The following is a 19567-nucleotide window of genomic DNA, read 5'->3' as shown; positions in this document are numbered from 1 at the left end:
ATATGTATCAGACTCTGTATATTTAGTTGAAGAAATATTCTTGTTGTTTCGAGTGCGAATAGGTTTTTTGAGTCTAACAGCCTCAAATGGAGGCTGCCATAGAATGTTCCACTCCGGTGGTGGACGGACATTTTTAATTAGATCTTCTAGAGAGTCATCATCATTGACACCTCTAATTATGAATTGTCTAATGACTTTATAATTAGGCACGTATGCTATCCATGTCTCGGAGGGAAATATGATATTAGATTTTTCATTGAAAGTATCGCAGAATTTATTCGCCGCGTTGCCGTCGGGGAACGCTACCGAGAATTTATTCTTCCCTATTGTTTTTAAGTCGAATGCGGACAAGAAATTGGCAATATGCCTGTTTATACGTTTGCTAAAAGCGATTATGCCGTACGTACCGTTATTGGATGTTAGATTAGCGTTGGAAGTGTTATTGTCAAGGTTATCTATACCTGTTTTTGTGTTGTTGTTTGTCTCGGTGACATCGGAATACCGAGCCTGAGAGGGGGTAGGAGGCCTGGGGAGAATTTTTTCCATATGGATTATAAACGGAGATTTAACATTTAGACCATACTTATTTTGCAAACGAGGGTCTGCAATACGAACAGAATCCAAAGAGGATCTTTTGGGAGGGAGAGGGCTTCTTAATGCAGAAGACTGGCTTCTCTTGTGATTGCGATATATTATATCGCGAAGTTGTTCAGCAACCTCATCTTCATGGCTCGTCCCTATGGACTGGGAAGCGTTTCGCGAAACGCTTTCAGGAGGACCGACATCATCCACCTCCATGTTTATGTGTATTATGTGTTGTAGATCTCGTATGATGTGCGTATGTGCGAGTTAGTACGCAGTTTTCATCCGAGGACACTGGCCGAGGCCACACTTACGCGGCAATGTTAGATATTTCAGGCCGGGAGGCTCGATCGCACCGAACTATGCACGTCTCGTTCAAGAGACGGAAAACCATCGACAGGATATCACACTCTCGGGACCGAACGATGGCCCGTAGATCTCTAGAATAGCAAACTATTGATTAGCACTAAGTCACGATGTTCTCTCGCCGAAAGAACAGACGGAAGTCAGTTGTAACAGCCTTTTCAACAGTCAGAATGTATGAATATTCAGATGCGATATGCTTGATCGAAATGTGCGCAAAAAAAATGTGCGTAAAAGAAATGTGCGCGAAAGAAATGTGCGCGAAAGAAATGTGCGCGAAAGAACTGTGCGCGAAAGAAACGTGCGCTAAAGAAATGTGCGCGAAAGAACTGTGCGTAAAAGAACTGTGCGCAAAAGAACTGTGTGCGAAAGAAACGTGAGCGAAAGAAATGTGCGCGAAAGAAATGTGCGCGAAAGAACTGTGTGCAAACGAACTGTGTGTAAACGAACAGTAACAAACGTTTATTTACCAAATGAAATTAATAATAAGTGTCAAAAAATTTCAAAATTATACATGCATACATGCGTGTGTATGTATTTTAAATTATACAAAAATATGTGTTGTGTCCAAAAGCAACGTGTCCAATTGAATGGTGCGCAAATAAAATGTGTCTAAACGAACCGTGCGCAATTGAAATGTGTCCAATCGAACGGTGCGCAACTTTATGTGTCTAATATCACAGTGTGCGATTGCAACGTGTCCAATTGTACTGTGCGAAAGTAAAGGCTTCTCGTATGCTGCAAGCGCTGCAGTTTATGTCCATAAAACAGAGGCTATATTATAATGTGTGTATATTTATTTTTAAGATTTTAAGGAACATGTTACCGAAGCAATTAAGAAATAGATTAGAAATTGAGTGAATGAGAAATGAGAGTGAAAGGCAAACACGACAAGCTGGGGATATTGCAATAAAATATCGCAGAACAAGGAGTGCGCAAAAGAGTATGTTTTACGAAGGAGTGAAAATGTATAACGCCTTGCCAGCTGAAATAAAGCGGAATGAAAAAATTGTGCCGCTTAAGCGAATGTTAAAGGAGTATATTGTAATTAATGTAAACTATATTTGTATTACAAATAGCTGAGAAAGCTAATAAAGATCAATCGATTCGCAAGAAACATCGCGCTTTGAAGACCGGTAAGATCGAAGAGGATATCGTGTTGGACAGGCGCTTTAGACCTCTCATCGAGCCGCTACAAAAGATCGTCGACAACACTAGCTCGATCGCAGTGAAGAACGAGGAGCAACACCGACGCGGGGATCAAAGCGTTATCCATCCCGAAGCGCGAGAAAGATGATGCGACACCGCAAAAGAGAAAACGATTCAACGTCAGGTCGGATCGCTCACCAGCACCGCATAAATCGAAACGATCGGATCCTCCACTGGATGTACCGCCGATAACCTCTACACCGTCCGCATCAATGAGAACCGTACAACCTACGATGTCCGAATTACTCGCGAACGAAGATGTTTTCGAAACCACGGACGACTCGCTCGTGACATACGTCCAAAATCAGTTGCAAACACTGGAGGGTCGAGAAACGTTGCGAGATCAGTTAGGTCCGCTGGGTCGGAGGTACATCTGGCCTGTTCTGAGCGGCGATCGAGAGAGTGGTATTGACACCGTGTACGGTGTTTATTTCGACAACGATGGAATGATGTTCGTTAATAAACGTTTTGACGTGAACAACGCGGATAACATAATTATCGACGGCGTACGATACGTCGGCACACCTAGTCTTTCCAAGTTGATCTTCAAAAAAGTCCCCGATGACGTCATCTATACAGAGGATGACAAGCAAACGTGCAAGAGCATGCTGTTGACGACGAACGCGCATAAACGCAATCACGATGCGCAGGGTCGATTAATGGGCAACAGGGGATACAAGTACAAAGAAATAATCGCAAAGCTGATACCGATCGAACCCAAAAGAACAAAATCTGGAAAGGGATTATTCGCGCTTTGCGCGATGACGCTAACCGACAACAAGATCGACTACGTGCACTGGGACGATCCCAACGAGCTGGTGGATCGTTTACGATTGCTCGACGCTTCGCACCAAGCGGGCCACAACGGCCACGACAACGAGATCTTATCGATCATCGAGAAACTTCGCGAAGCCGGTATTATTATAAATTAAGCGGTATCTCGACAAAACTAATCAATCGATCGACCGACGTCGCTCGCATCGATGATGCGCATCAACAAATTTGGAATATCCGAGCAGAGCAAAGACGCGACGAACGCCATTTCGTATCGTCGATGGAACGGATTAATGAGAAATTTCGTACGCGATAATGCTCTGTGTCGCACCGTTACGGACTTTGACGCGAGGTCGCGATTCAAGATTTGTCGTGTAGCGCAACCTGTGGCTGATACCGACGCCATCAACAAACTGTACGTGGATCAGTGCGCTAAAACATTGAGAAATCAACTGAAAGAGTTAGACGAGAAGCTTGCCGCGTTAGAGAAAGACGTGCGAGCGTTACAGATTGTGGTACACGAGCTTCGGCGTACGAATATTGCTAGATTAGAAACGCCAACGAACGCTAACGAAACGCCAACGAACGACGACGAAACGTCAACGAACGCTAACAAAACGTCAACGAACGACAACAAAACGACGACGAAACGTTAATGAAACGTCAACGAACGACAACGAAACGACGACAAAACGTCAACGAAACGCCAACGAATGACGACGAAACATCAACGAACGCTAACGAAACGTCAACGAACGACGATGGACGACAATAAACGGTTCAGCTACGGACGGTTCACGAACGGCTACAAACGATTGAAGAACGGCCGAACGGTTCAGGAATGGCTGTTGGACGGTTATCTAAAGGCTCAGGAACGGCTCAGGAACGGCTGCGAACGAATTAGGAACGGCTACGAACAGCTATCGAACGGCGACGAATGACGGATGACAAAGAACCATTATTGAAAGACAATGAACGGGAATAAACGGTTATTGAGTGGTTAAAAAGTTAGAGATATAAATTATAATGTAATTTCTTTACACGTATTATTACGCGCCGACTAGCCGCACCGCTAAAAACATGATATCATTAAAATCTAACGGACGTGAAAATATCGAGAAGCTACGACTCGTCGAGGAACTGCGTGCTTTGGCGAGAAGAAATTTTCCCCGAAGACGTGTCGTAGTGCGGGGTTACGATGACCTGTGGCAAGCTGACATCGTCGAAATGCGTCCGTACTCTCGTTTCAACAGAGGTTACCGCTACATACTCACCGTCATCGATGTGTTGAGCAATTACGCGTGGGCCGTACCGCTCAAGAATAAAGGCGGAAGCGAGACGGCTGACGCTATCGCAGAGATAATTCGAAATAGCGAGAGGCGCCCGAAAAATATGCAAATCGATATGGGGAAGGAATTTTATAACGCCAACGTGCAACGTCTCGTGAAGAAACACGGCATCAATCATTATTCCACGTATTCGGTGTTGAAGGCATCGGTCGTCGAACAATTCAATTGCACGTTAAAGAACGACATGTGGAAGATGTTTACACTCAACGGAACTTACAAGTGGGTCGACGCGTTGCCGTGACTCGTATCGGATTACAACGCGCGCAAGCATCGAACGATCGGCATGCGACCCGTCGACGTTACCCCCGCGATCGCCTAAAAACTCTTGGATACTGTGTACAGCGCGATAAAGATCACGGGTCCGGCAAAGTTCAAAGTAAGTGACCCGGTACGCGTTAGTAAATACAAGACAATCTTCGAGAAGGGTTACGCGCCAAATTGGACCACCGAAGTGTTTAAGATCGTTAAAGTGCAGCGTACTAATCCCATAACCTATCTACTCGAGGACTATCGCAAAAAATCTGTCGCTGGAGCTTTCTACGAGTACGAGTTGCGTCGCGCGACTTATCCGGACGTGTATCTCGCGGAGAAAGTACTGCGCAGAAAGGGTGACGAGGTTGACGTGAAATGGTTAGGATTCGATGGATCGCACAACTCTTGGATACACAAGGACAATGTTTAATTCGTACAAACTGTATTTTATTTTAACATATGAAAAATATGAAATACATATAAAGTATCTGAAATATAAAAAAAATATATGTAACATGTATACAGCATATAAAATATGAAATATAAAAAGAAAAAAAGAAAGATAGAAATATATTTCTTTTGTTTTCCTCATACATACATACATACATACATACATACATACATACATACATTGCATTGCATTCCGTTACGTTACGTTACGTTACGTTACGTTACGTTACATGGTATCCGTTAATGTCCCCACGGTAGCGTGTCGGTCGAATCAGGTACGATATATCGCTTGTCGTCGTACGGACTCAGGGCGCTTTTTGTCTCGCTGATTGTGTACATTTCGTGCAATTTTGATCTTATGCAAGATTGCTGTCGAGTCATTTCAATTTCATCGCGCAGACACCGCATGTAATCGTCGAACGTTATCGTTCTCGCTACGACGTTACGCTTGACGCCTTTAACCTTCTTTCTATCCTTTTTACTATTTACTCGCAACGCGTACATTTTTGCTCTAAGCCCGACAAATTCAGTCATGATCGCACCGTTATTCTCGTCCTTCATCAAACCCGACACTTTCTTGTTCTCGAGCGGTATACCGTACGCGTTGTTAGCCGGATAATCGCTCGTGTCGAGTCTAATGATATCGCGTTTTATATTCTCGTACACATCCTCGCACTTGATGTGATAAATCAAACTGTCTGTATCGGTGTACATTATTTTACAATTTTTACGATATAACGGTAACATGTACTCGTGGTGAAATTCGTATAAACACGCTTTCGATATATCAAGTATACACATACCGACATAGATCGGTTTATTGAATTTCACCTCGAGGTTGCGCAGTTCAACGGCGACCAAATTTTCCGAAAAGACGCTGCTATGAAAATTTGGTTTCGCGATCATCGCCTCCGCGCCGTATCGTCCGTCCCACTTTGTTAATAATTTTACATTGACGTGATTGCGCACGTTTTCCATACTTTTACCGAATACCGCGTTGTTCATTAACTTGTACAAATTTTTCTTGAAATCGTTTGTCGCGCGCGTTCTAAACCGGGTGTTGAGTTCGATGTAATCGCGGAGCCATGCGGATTGAGTGAATTGCAATACGCGATGTATCTTTGCGATGCGAAGGCCGTGACGCGTGCATTGCTGCAGGTTGCGATAGAGTATGACGTAACGCTTCTTATCGTAAAAGGTTGCGAGGAGCTTGTCCTGCCGCTTGTCGGGCGGCTTATCGCGCGTTGGACAGAACGGTAGATCAGCGTGCGCGTCGTGAAGATGTTGCGGATACTCCAGATCGACCTCGAGAATATAACCTGTAGGCGAATCCGAAGCGATCGCGCTAACATCAATGTCAGAGATGTCGTCGACCCATCGAAAATCGGCATAGGGCAACGGTTGACACATCGCCCAACCGTACAAGTTGTTTACATCAAAATACATCATGTACGACGATGGTTTCGATGGGTCGTAAGACGGCATGTACTTATTATTGGCTCGTGCGTATCTGCCGGAACATTGGCTCAGGCCACCGCGTATTCCACGTTCGATAAACATACCTATATCGATATCTGTAAGTAATTCGAACGTAATATTCGTATGTTTTAGCATGGCATCCCACGTGTATCCGGGAAGGGTATAGTAATACGCGGGGTCAAGCCCATAACTCTCGATACATTCATCGCGAAAATTTTCAAAAACGTCGGCCAATAACAAGACATCCGTTTTTAAATACAAGTCGCTGTATTCGCCAAGCGTTCGAACGGAGAACCGCTTTTAGACGTTTTCAGCGTGCGCGTAATCGCTCTCGGATACGGTGTCACCGGTCAAGGAACTATAAAATGATTCGCGCGGTGGTAAACATGTATCGTGCAACCTATCGACACAGTCAATGTATTCGTATGGAAAGACGCCTTTTCGCGTTAATAAATTGAACTCTTCGATCGATAAATTTTGAAATTTCGATTTAAAAATTTGAAGTTTATCATTATTTAGAAACGATGCCAATTTTTTGAGACTAGTACTGAGAAATTTGTACGAATCGATGAACCGTAACTTTATATCGCTTCGCTGAAACGTGTACGTAGACGCCATCGGATCACCGTCGGTCTTCCTCAGCGCGCACTCCAAGTCGGCGTATACGACGAAGGAAAGTCGCTCCTTTCTGTTGTGGTTGTCGAACGCGAGCCACTTGTCTTTATCGCTCGGTAACCGGATGGCGCACTCGTTCATTTCTCGGCAATCTACAATGTGCGACTGCAACTTATCGTCCGATCTAAAATAGTGTAAACATCTGTAAAAAAAATAGAAATAATTAGTTTTTCTTTCGTATACATTATATTTATTGCATTTTTATTAAATATACGTACCGATCGCAGATATATTCTTAGCCATTACGTTTGCTCAGTTGCGAGCTCGCGAGGCGGGATACATTCTTGATCCACGCGAAATGTCCGACGTCTTGCGAATCTTGCATGTACAGCAAGTTAATGTATCTGTCCTTCTTTTGTTCGCTCAGACGTATCGGGACAATGTTGTTTTCTTTCTCGATGCAGTATACATTTATCGAAATGTCGTTGTGAAGTTCAAATTTTTTTTGACTCGATGTCATCGGAAACTCAATATCCTGGAGATTTAGCACTGTCGTGTAATGAGGATATAAAGATTCCCGATCCGCGTTTCTTTCGGCTGGATATAGAGCGGCGACCACCGCCCACGCGAAACACGCATTGTCTTTAGATTGCACGTTTATTACCGCTCTCTTCATTGTTATTTCTCGCGGTAATTTAATGTGGCACCCCGCGCGCATTGGATTATATTTATTTATATTTACAGTTAAATCGAGAATTCGCGACAACGCCCACCCGCTATCGCGTTCTTGAAATTCTTCTAGCGAGGCAAGCGTGGGCTCGACGACGCGTCGCTCATACCACTCGTGTAAATCGGACATGCAAAAGAGTTCATAGTTTCTGGTATTTACACTCTTATTTGCGCTCTTATCACCCGACACGAATTCACCGTTGAACACAGTGTTCACTTTTACGTTATTATGTCTTTCCATAATTTTTTGCACGTGTTCGAGCACGATGTCTTTCGCGTCCTCGAGAAATTTTCCCGGTTCGATATAGTCTGCGTTGATCACCGCACCGGTCAATATACGGTTTTCGAACGCGATATCGATCTCTCGCCAAACGAGTCTTTCCGCGTTATTGTCACCGCTGTGTATAAACCGTTTCTCTAATCAAGTCCTCGCACCCTCGAGTCGCGCGATTCTAGCCACCAAAGATTGTCGAACTCCGATCGAGAGTCACGGACGCTTGACACGACTGTGTTCTTCGAGCTGTTTGATAAATTCCTCGCATCGCTGCGCCCACGCGAAATAATCGCCCAAGATAGTGACTCGGTGTAACAGCTCCAACAGGTTCGTTTGGTTTGCTCGGTGTTTTCCTTGTTTTTTTTTATTATTATTTTTTCACACTTTTTATGACAATGTTTTTTTACTGTGTGCAAATTGGGCACATATTGCATGGAAAGATCTGATACATCGGAAGTCTACAATTGGAGCAGGACCGGCCACTTATCGCGTCGTATATCTCAGTCACATGCTTTCGAACAGCATATATGTACCCGGCATCGGTGTCTGCTATAGAGATCATACACGAAGCACATACAGCAAAAGAACCACCCGTGGTATAATAAAAGTATATAGCGCAAAACTTTGTACGTCCGTTTAGCGCAATAATTTGCGAATGAGGCACTATCTTGTCAACAATTTCTCTAAGGTTCTCGCTTTAATCGCTCTTGTAATCACTGTCATCTGACAATGCGTGATCTTCGTCGGACGATTCATCTGATACTGCCTCAAAATTATTCTTTATTTCCATTTGATCTTCGTCGGACGATTCATCTAATACTGCCTCGAAATTATTATCTATTTCCATTTTTGTGCAGATTATCACAAAATCTTCCTCTATACTGAACACTTGACACACAAAAAATACAAGTACCCACTGTATCTTTTTCAACCGATATACGGACCGCAAGCTTTCAAATCGCATACTGAATTTTTGACACCCTTCGTTCTTTATTATATTTTTCATCTATCGCGTTATGGTACCGCGATGGTTCTATCTTGTTTATAATAAATTATAGCAGCAGGACATCGGCGCTTGCATTATCATCTAATTCTAATGTTACGCGCAATAATGCGCGAGCGGCTCTTCCTGGAAAAAATGAAGAGACCACCGCGATGGTTCTATTTTGTTTATAATAAATTATAGCAGCCGGACATCGGCGCTAACCTTATCATCTTTCTACGAAATTCAATAATGCCGCACGTGCAATAGTGCAGTGTGAGACGATATTTGTTTATAATGTTTATAAATTCGAGCAGCCGGACATCGGCACTCGCCCTTTGTAATACACCGCGCTGTTTATGCTCCCGCGATAAGCTCCCCCGCCCGCGTGACATCATTCCCCCGCGCCGTCAAAATCCCCCTTCGCCCGCGTGACGTCATGCCCCCTCGCCCGCGCGGGACCCCCCGTCCCTCACCTCCCCTCGGAGGACCTGAGTTAGAACTCTCCTATTAACACTACTTTAGTAGCTGGACAATTGTATAAGACGATGAATGCTATACTTCATCATGGTTCACGTATCGGTGAAGGTCATTATATAAGTATATGTAGAGAAGGAGTATCTAATATTTGGGTCGAAGCTGATGATGCGCAAGTTAAAAAAAAGCAGTGGCCTAGAAGTGCTAAAGATATTTATATAATATTTTTACAAAGAATGGCTAATAAATAATATATATTGAATATTATAAAATAAAGAAGCAGTTATATAAAAAATTCTTTATTTAAAATACATTTTTGTAATATCAAACTTGTGATTAATATTTAATCATTTAATAATTGTATTTCGATCAGTTCCATATAAAAGAATTTCTCGCAATGTATCAGCAATTTTGCGAACAATGCTTCATATTCTGCATTATTCGTGAACTGCGAAAAAATGTTTATATAAATCGATATTAATTTGTTCTTATCTTTTACCCTTACTATTAAAAATAGAATTACATAACTCACTTTTTCCGCTGTATTTATGTATTTACTAATGAGTAGAGAAGCAGCAACGATTATTCATCAATGGATTTAGAATCATAGATTGTATATCTCATTGTATATTAAATAATAAATGTATATTTCTAATGATACATTGATTTGTAATTATCCATTATTCTTACAATAAGAGTAGCAAAGAAATTTAAAGGATCTGGATATCTATAGCAAGCAAAGAGGACCGTCGTATTTTGATGAAATCTGACGGGGGTGGTGGCGGGTTCTTTGCTTATTAATTTAAAGATATTTAACATATACTACACAAAAAAGAATGATATAATCCCTAAAAACTTACCTTTTTAGAAAAAGGTAAAAAAAAGGCACCAAGTGCATGCGCCATATGAAAAAGTGTTACACAAAAAACTATTTTATTTTTAAATTACTGCAAAAAACTGCTCTATAAAATGCCATTTTAACTCTATAAAACAGTGTTATTTTAATTTTGTAACATAGTTCTAAAAAAGTCCTTAAAAAATTGATATTAAAAAATTCTGCAAAGTGACAATAAAATAAATAAAAACGTACTATAAAATTTATTTCTTTTATTATTATTTAAACAGAAACATTAAAAAAAATATTTTTTGTTCTACAAAATAGTTGTTTAAATTTCCTACAAAAATAATGATATCAAAAAATTGCGCCAAATGAATAGTGTGAAAAAAACAAATAATTGTTTAAAAAAATACATTGTAAATAATTTTCTTAAAAACAATTTTTTTTTTATACTAATTGATTTGTCTCATTATTCTGTACATAGAAGTATTACGGTAAGATTATCAAAAACTAAATATTTTACGACATATTTAATTTTTTATATCAAAATATGTCAGATTAAAATATAAAATAACTCAAAAAGTACTTAATAAAAAAATACTTTATTATAGTGTTTTGGAAAGCTCTCGATGTCAGCTACAAGAATACTAAATAAAAAATGGGGGTTTCGATTTAAGATTTTCAAGTTGACCTTCACATGACCTTCAAATGATTTTCCCAGGTCAAATAATTGTTACCATCTTATGGCCCCCTCGAAACCAAACAACTTTTGTCTGAAACATTTTTCTCTTCCGGCCTTGGTTTTTGAGATATTTGCCTGAGGAGATTAAAATGGGACACCCTGTATACTATTCTAGATATATATTATTTTATATGATGGCATTGCTCAACGTGTAACGCGAATACAGATCACGTTACGAGCGTTGACCGAACAAAGCGCTGACAACGCGAGCCACGCGCGAAGCCCGAGTGACCGCGCAATCATTTTGTTGCGAAATAAAAAAGAGTAAAGAAATTGCGAAAGTGCAAGCAAAGAAGTCCTACTTAGAACTTTTTAGCTTGCATCCGGATATTGCCAAAATCAAGCGACACGACACACAGCCAGTGATGCCAGAAACGGGTCCCGCGGCTCACGGGTCAGCAATGGAAGGGATAACGCACACAAGCGCGAACCGCGTACATGTGCGCTCTGCGCTTCGGTTAGTTTCGGAGAGTAGAGAAGAACAGAGACATATGTTTCCGTCTTCTTCTCACTTTCTACCGAGCTGGCAACGATGGTTGCGTTCCGATATTCACTGCCAGTACTGAAAATCTATAGTCCACGTCACGTGCACTAGAGATTTTCAGTACTGGCAGTGAATATTGGAACGCAGCCGAAAGCAATGTTGATTGCTTGGCTTATTACATACGATAGCGTTAAATGTTTTTCTGACTCGTGAACTTTTTATTATGTACATATGTATATATATATATATATATATAAAATATTTTTTTGTTATGCTATATTAGTATAGCATTGGCTATAGTTTATAAGTTTTATTGTGATATAGTAAAAGTAATATATTTACATATAAGGACATATGCAATTTTTTAATTACTTTATATTACTTTAATAATTACTTTATTAATTATTTACACAAATACGTGTTTGTGTAAGATTATAAACATTACAATAATATAAGAACAAAGAGTGAATGGACTTCCATACCACCCATGCGGTTCCACTAATGGCGCGTTAGATTTTTTTATTACGTGGATCTTCGCCTGGAGCCCTATTGTACCACATTTTATTCATGTCTTATATAGAAATAATATATTTTACATATCTACTTTATCTTATATCTTATGTAATATTTTTTACGGACAAGATGACATGGATGATAAAATTTAAAAAATAAATCTTTCATCAATTAAAATAAATTTTTCCTTTAGACTACCGGTATTATTTTTAATGATATTTATCTGAAATATTGTCCAATATGTTCAACAATAATATTGTTTTTCTCGAGCAGATTTCTGCTTGTGTTTACAAATAGACGCACAGCCCTTATTTCTGAATGAAATTACCATAAGCGAAAAAACAAAGTCTGGAACATATTTATTATCTATGATGCAAAATCTAGATATAAAAGCCTATTTCTTATTTTTACAGCATATTTTAAATTTTTTAAATTCATTTAATGCATTTTTCCAAGATGTGTAAACTAGAATACATTTATTGCAGCCAAAGTCAGTAGAACTTTTAACCACAGTTTGGAAACATTTTTTAAAGTCAGAGCATTTGAATAATTTATGTAATAATATTAAATTTGATGAAAAGGAGAATCAAAAATTGTTAGAAGAAGTTTCTTTAAGATCTGAATGTGAAGACTACCTCGATGAATTAATAAAGGAAGGGCATGCAGATATAGTTGCAAATGTTCGAAAGAATTGTTTGCAATTTTATGTAACTGCCGCCGAGAAAATTTATAAAAGATTACCAATTAATGATAACTTTTTATCAAAATTAAAAGTTTTCGAACATAACCTAGTATTATTAGATATTGATGGAGAAACATCATTCAATGATGTTTCTTTTATCGCTGAAACTCTTGGCGGGTTTGACGAAAACGGTTTGAAGAAAGAATGGCTTACTTTACATCTAGATTTTACAATAACAGAAAAGCAAAAGCTATTAAAATTAAGCTTTGATGATATGTGGAAACAAATTTTACAAAGTCAGTATTCCACTAATATTGTTAAATATCCCAATCTCAAACGTCTTTTGAATGCTGTTAGATTACTCCCAAATTCGAATGCCGATCCAGAAAGAATGTTTTCTATTTTAACAGATTTAAAAACAAGAAAACGAAATAAACTTTTGTCTTCCTCTATAAATGCTATTTGTGTTTTGAAATCAGCATTGAAAACAAGAAAAGAAACCATTCTAAACATGGAGATTGATAAGAAGCATTTATCTCTTATGTCGTCGGACAAATTATATAACACTCCTCCTAAAAAACAAAAAAGCAGTCTTACATTATATGCTGCAGATGTTTGTGATATTACTGGTCCCTCAACATCTACCAATATGCAATAATAATGTTCAGAAGATAATGACTTGTATTTTATGGGCATTATTATTCATATAATATAATAAACATAGTTGCTTTACTTATTTTCTTGTAAAAATATCATGTCTGTAATAGATATTATGTCTTCAAAAGACACCATATTTGTAAAAGGCGCGTCTAAAAATTTTCATGTCTGTAATAGACATTATTATGTTTGCAAAAGACATATTAAAGTAAATATGTAAAAAAATATTATGTCTATAAGAGACATCAATAAAATGAAATACAATGGGGCTCCCCCATGATAAAATGAAGTACAATAGGGCTCCAGGCGAAGATCCACATAATAAAAAAATCTAACGCGCCTTTAGTGGAACCTCATGGGTGGTGTGGAAGTTCATTCACTCTTTGTTCTTATATTATTGTAATATTTATAATCTTACACAAATATATATTTATGTAAATAATTAATAAAGTAATTATTAAAGTAAAGAAATAAGAAATCGCATATGTCCTTACACGTAAATATATCACTTTTACCATATCATAATTAATAATAAAACTTAATATAGCATAACGAAAAAATGTTTTATATAACTATGTATATATATACATATATATACATAATAAAAAGTTCACGAGTCGGAAAAGCATTTAACGCTGTCGTATGTAATAAGCCAAGCGATCAACATTGCCTTCGTTGCCAGCTCGGTAGAAAGTGAGAAGAAGACGGAAAACATATATCTCTGTTCTTCTCTACTCTCCGAACTAACCGAAGCGCAGAGCGCACATGTACGCGGTTCGCGCTTGTGTGCGTTATCCCCTCCATTGCTGAGCCGTGAGCCGCGGGACCTGTTTCTGGCTACACTGCAGAGCGCATATGTACGCGGTTCGCTCTTGTGTGCGTTATCCCCTCCATTGCTGAGCCGTGAGCCACCTGTTTCTGGCATCACTGCTCTTGAGTCTCGATCTCGAACACACACATATGCACAAAAATTTTATTTTGCAAAATCTTTTTTATAAAGCTTCTAAACTCACTTCTCTAAGTTCACTTATACTCTTTGATGAAAAGCCGAGTGCGGAATTTACTGATTAGGCACGTGCAGATTACAAATTTGTTATATTAAGTAAATGTTGACGGCAGAAGCCGATAACAAAACTGTAATTTTCTCATTTTTTTTACTTTTCATATGAAATCGTAAACTCCGCACTCCGTTATTATGTATACTTTAATTATGGAAAAGAATTTGTTGATATCTATAATAAACGAAAAGATTTTGCATAATAATATTCTGTCGGTAAAAAAGCACAGTCCGACATCCTCTTAAGTTCAAAAGATGCATACCATGCAACAAGTGGCAAAAACAACGTATTAGAGAATAGACGTTATAATCCTGAAGTGGCCAGATGCCAATGAGCCATGTTAACAATTTGAATTATTATCATTGCATATACGATATCGTTCTTCCACCGTTCACTCGTCATTGTATCGAGGTAATGACTAATCGTTAGCAATAAGTGATACCAGGTACATCGACACGATGGTATTCTGATTCATTCTTTATTCAGCTTCAGATATACAGGGTGGTCCTGAAATAGTTAGTTAAAATCAGGGATTGGATTGGGCTCGTCATAAGAATGAAAAAAGTTCCCATAAACGTTAGTCCAAAAACGCATTCTTCAGGAGTTGCGACTCATTTAATTATTAATACCTGATTCAGAAAAATGGAAGGCTATGAAAAGAGAAAACTTAATTTTTATTTACAAAAGTTGTTGAAAATGTCCACCATTAACTAAAACACACGCTTTCATCCGTCTAATCATTAACTATCTAACATTTCTTCAAAGACTCCTGGCGTATCTTATTTTAAATGAGAACGAATTAAAGAGAATGTTTCACAATAATCACAATCCAAGACTGATAATAAGACATGGTAGAGACCACACCAAACAGACTTTTTCCTTTTGACTAATGCTTAAGCCCGTATTAGACTATGCATTGAAAATTGAAGATTGAAGATTAAAGATTGGAATTTGACTAATCAGAACAAAAGGAAGTAAAATTTCTTTGTCCTGATTGGTCAAATTTCAATCTTGAATCTTGAATCTCAATCTTCAATGCGTAGTCTGATATGGGCTAGCGATCCTGGGAGAGGATGACCGAGATTGTTGTGTTTTGAATTCTGAAATGTTGCCTCCGTGCAGATCACTCTATTATTGGATAAAAATAATAATCTGGGAAGAATCTATCCAGCCAGCTGATACACATATATAATACAAAAAACTTAGCAAAAAACAATTGTTTAACGTGCATAAGTTAACAGAGAAATACAATCTTTTGAAAGCTTACAAATTAATATAATTTAAAAGAAACTAAGATAATTTAAAGAAATCACAAATTAAGAAGATGAAAATTATTCAAATACTAATAAAGATTAATATTAATATTAGAATAACATAAGGAATAAAGAAATAACTTATTATAAAATAAAAATAACTTAAAATAAATTAAATGCTAAAATATAAATAAGAAAACTATATAAGATAACGCGAAAAACTATAACTAAACTTAATCCTAGATACTTAATACATAGTTATAGTTTTTTTTTCGATGAAATGAATACAACACAAAATTTAGATTCGTAAAATAACAAAAACTTAAAATAATCAAATTCTTTTGTCAATATTCATAAAAAATGATTCCAACGATAAAAAAACTATATCATTATTTAAATCCAATAAAATGGATTCAATTGGCAAAGGCAATGTACAATATTATACATGAAGCCCTTTCTCGATCAAATAGCGAACATTCCCCAAAAATATGGTTGGCTGGTTACATGACACACAAAGCGGGAGTTTACAATACGGAATCTGAACAAACTCTCGTTAAGGGACGTATGTGAACTTCTTTATCTGCAAATGTTCACACTTTCCCACTAAGACAGTGCTCGGATTTAGTTGCACATTTCGGCCCGATTCCGTGGCTCACGCCTATTGCCCCCCCACTCACCGCTCGTGCGTTAGCGACGAGACGCCAGATACGCGTAACTAAGGAGCGCGACGCTTTGTCTCAGGAGCGTTCATATGTAAGAATGCCCAAATATAATAAATAAGACAATATTTTTTTTAATGCACCGCGAAAATTATCAAAATTCTAAAAGTTTTCTTCAATATTTTATATTTCATTGATATAAAATATTAAAGAAAAACTTTTAATTATAGAGAAGTATTGTCTTATTATTATATTTGGGCATTCTTATATACGGACGCTCCTGAGACAAAGCGTCGCGATCCTTAGTTACGCATATCTGGCGACTCATCGCTAACGTACGAGCGGTGAGTGGGGGGCAATAGGCGTGAGCCACGGAATCGGGCCGAAATGTGCAACTAAATCCGAGCACTGCACTAAAAGATAATTTATGAAACCAGCTGGAAAAAGAAAAGTAATTCTTAAAATAAAAAGACCTACCGTCAGAACCAGAAGTCTTACACCAATCAAAGAATTTTTCAAACATTTTATCACTCTCTTTCTCTCTTTCCACAGAAGCTTAAAATCCTAAGTGGGAATACCAATTTTAGTATCAATGTCTAATCTAACTGCTATTTTAGCTTTGCGATCCGCTAATTTGTTACCACGGATTCCTTTATGAGCGGGAATCCAAATCAGTTTAATGTCACATCCTGTATTTTTGAGAGAGAGAGATCTTTTCTAATATTGGAAATAAGATAATATTTCTTGCCAGAAAGATCAAAACGAGATAAAACAGAAAGGACCGATTTTGAATTAAAAAATATTGTGACAGATTTAATAGCCCTTTCACGAATAGAACCAATAGCTTCTAATGCCATTCAAAGCCATTGCCTCGACCGCAAAAATAGAGATAAAATTTGGAGCTCTGAAAAGTTTAGATAAAGATTCATCAAGATTGGCAATAGCTAAACCAGTAAATCTAGCTTCCTTTTGTTTCAAGCCGTCAGTAAATAAACAAAAAGAATTATCAAGATCGATAACAAATTTATCTCTAAAAATTAAATTAGGCTGACAAACATAAGAAAGATAATGCCCAGATTCTAAATCGATAAAAGGTATATCTGAGATAGATTCATAATTTCTAGAAAAACCTAAAGGTCTTTCATTTTTTTTCCAAGAAATGATAGTAATTTTTAACAATTCTAAAGTTGATAACCAGAGGAATATTCAAAAATCTATTGATTATAGTGGGATTATCTTCAATATCTATAATTGAATCTAAAATAGGACTAAGCAGGTGATTAGAATTAGCACAAGATTTAGTTAAAAAATTTTTGCAAAAATAATCAAATCGAATAGACAAAGGAGGTTCTTTGGCCTCTGCCAATATTACATTTGTTGGAGTTAAATTCCTCAATCCCAAAGCGAGTCCAAAAGCTTTATATTGAATTCGATTTAATTTCAGAAAAGAACTTTTAGAAAGTTTGTGGAATAGAAAACCTCCATATTCAATCCTAGAACAAATTAAAACAATATATAATATAAATTGATTAATAATCTAGGATCTGCACCCCACCAAGTGTGTCTAAGGCATTTAATAGTATTAAGAGGAGTCTGACAATTATTCCAAATATGGTCAATGTGAGGAGTCCAGTTCAAAATCGATATAAGATTTAAGCCTAAAAATTTGATTTTCGTTAATTTTTTAATAAACGAATCCTTAAAATGAATACCTAAATTATCACTAAGTCTTTTACCGAAAGAAAAAATATAAAGTTTAGTTTTTTCTGAGGATAACTTCAAACCTAAATTATTCAAAGTTAAATTTACTTTATTAATAGTTTCTTCCAAAATATTTAATTCTTCTTGAGTAGAATTCATAAATAAATAAATAGCCACATCATCATCATATTGTAAAAAGTTACAATGAGGATTTTCCAAGAGTGATAGATCAAGAACATATAAAGTATATAAAATAAGGCGTAGAACACTACCCTGTGAAAGACCTTTAAAAGTCCATAATATCGCATCCACTTCACCATATATCTACAAAACAATTGACGAGAAGAAATCAAATTATATATAAATTTTAAAGTGAGTGGAGGAAATTTCAGCTTAACTAATAAATTAATCCAAATGTCATGCAGCACATTATCGTAGGCTCCTTTAATATCTAGAAATACATACAGAAAAATATTATTCTATTGCTAAGAAAAATGATTACTCAGTTTTCTTTATTTCTTTTATGTAACAATTAACTTTAACAAAGAATTTTTTCAAAAACAAGTAGAACTACTTCTTTTCTAAGTAAATAAAAAACAGATGTCTCATACAATAAAATTTTCCAGTGAAAGAACTATGAAACAGCTAAAAGACGATCAAAACACCTTACAAAATATCTAATAAAAACAATCGCAGCCACATTGATTAAAATCATAGAAAATAAGGCCATTGCTATCCATCCCAGAATCACATGCCAAAGACCGCCGGGAAATGATTCAATCCTTGATCTATCTAACTATAAAAAGGAAGCTCGCCAGACCCGCATATTTAGTTTTTTATCCAGTTTTGCGACAGTTAGTTTATCAGTAAGACATTCAGTTGTAAATCAGTTATAACTCAGTTGCTATTCAGAAGTTATTCAGTTTTCATCCAGTTTTCGGCAGTTGGTCTATAAGTAAGATACATAGTTTTTCATCAGAGTCACCCGGTTAACTAGTCAGTCCGTCAGTAAGCAAGTCATTCAGCAAGTCAATCTCTAAGTCAATTAGTCAGTCAATTTTCAGTGCATTATTAAAAATCGCCTCCATCATGAATTGTGACCAGTATCCTGTTCGATGGCATCTCTCTCAACCACGAACGACAATCTGCGACCCTATGCGTTAAGCTGCCCGTCTTCCAACACCATTTCTAACAAAAAATAAGTCGCTACCAACCAATTTTCCATTATGCGAATTCCAGCTAGAAATAATTACCTTATCATTTTCTATAGTGAAAAGGATCACTTTGCGCATTTCAATCAAGCGACCTTATTCGCGAGTTAAGCACATACATCCAGTCTATCTCAGAATTCGGAAGGCATTGGCTCGAGCTGATTCACAAACAATTAGGATAGTTAATCAATATATTTCTAAGATCAATTATAATTTAGACAAAACAAATAGAAT

At 37.5% G+C, this 19567-nt stretch overlaps 1 protein-coding gene across 1 annotated transcript; it reads right to left on the bottom strand.

Annotated features, from left to right (window-relative positions):
• Window positions 1–5219: 5219 nt before the first annotated feature.
• On the bottom strand, window positions 5220–6593 carry LOC138941789 (uncharacterized). Its single transcript, XM_070311673.1, has one exon. It carries the CDS (start codon window positions 6591–6593, stop codon window positions 5220–5222), a length of 1374 nt encoding a protein of 457 aa, XP_070167774.1.
• Window positions 6594–19567: the final 12974 nt, after the last annotated feature.

Source organism: Polyergus mexicanus, unplaced genomic scaffold, assembly GCF_030449975.1.
Source record: "Polyergus mexicanus isolate NDT 795.1 unplaced genomic scaffold, iyPolMexi1.0 SCAF_20, whole genome shotgun sequence".
NCBI classification, from domain to species: Eukaryota; Metazoa; Arthropoda; class Insecta; order Hymenoptera; family Formicidae; genus Polyergus; species Polyergus mexicanus.
Note: the sequence above shows the minus strand (reverse complement) of the source record. Positions and strands in the feature narration are given on the sequence as shown.

Excerpts from the sequence above, each read along its gene's own strand:
- LOC138941789 (XM_070311673.1), bottom strand. The coding sequence starts at position 6,593 with ATGCTAAAACATACGAATATTACGTTCGAATTACTTACAGATATCGAT.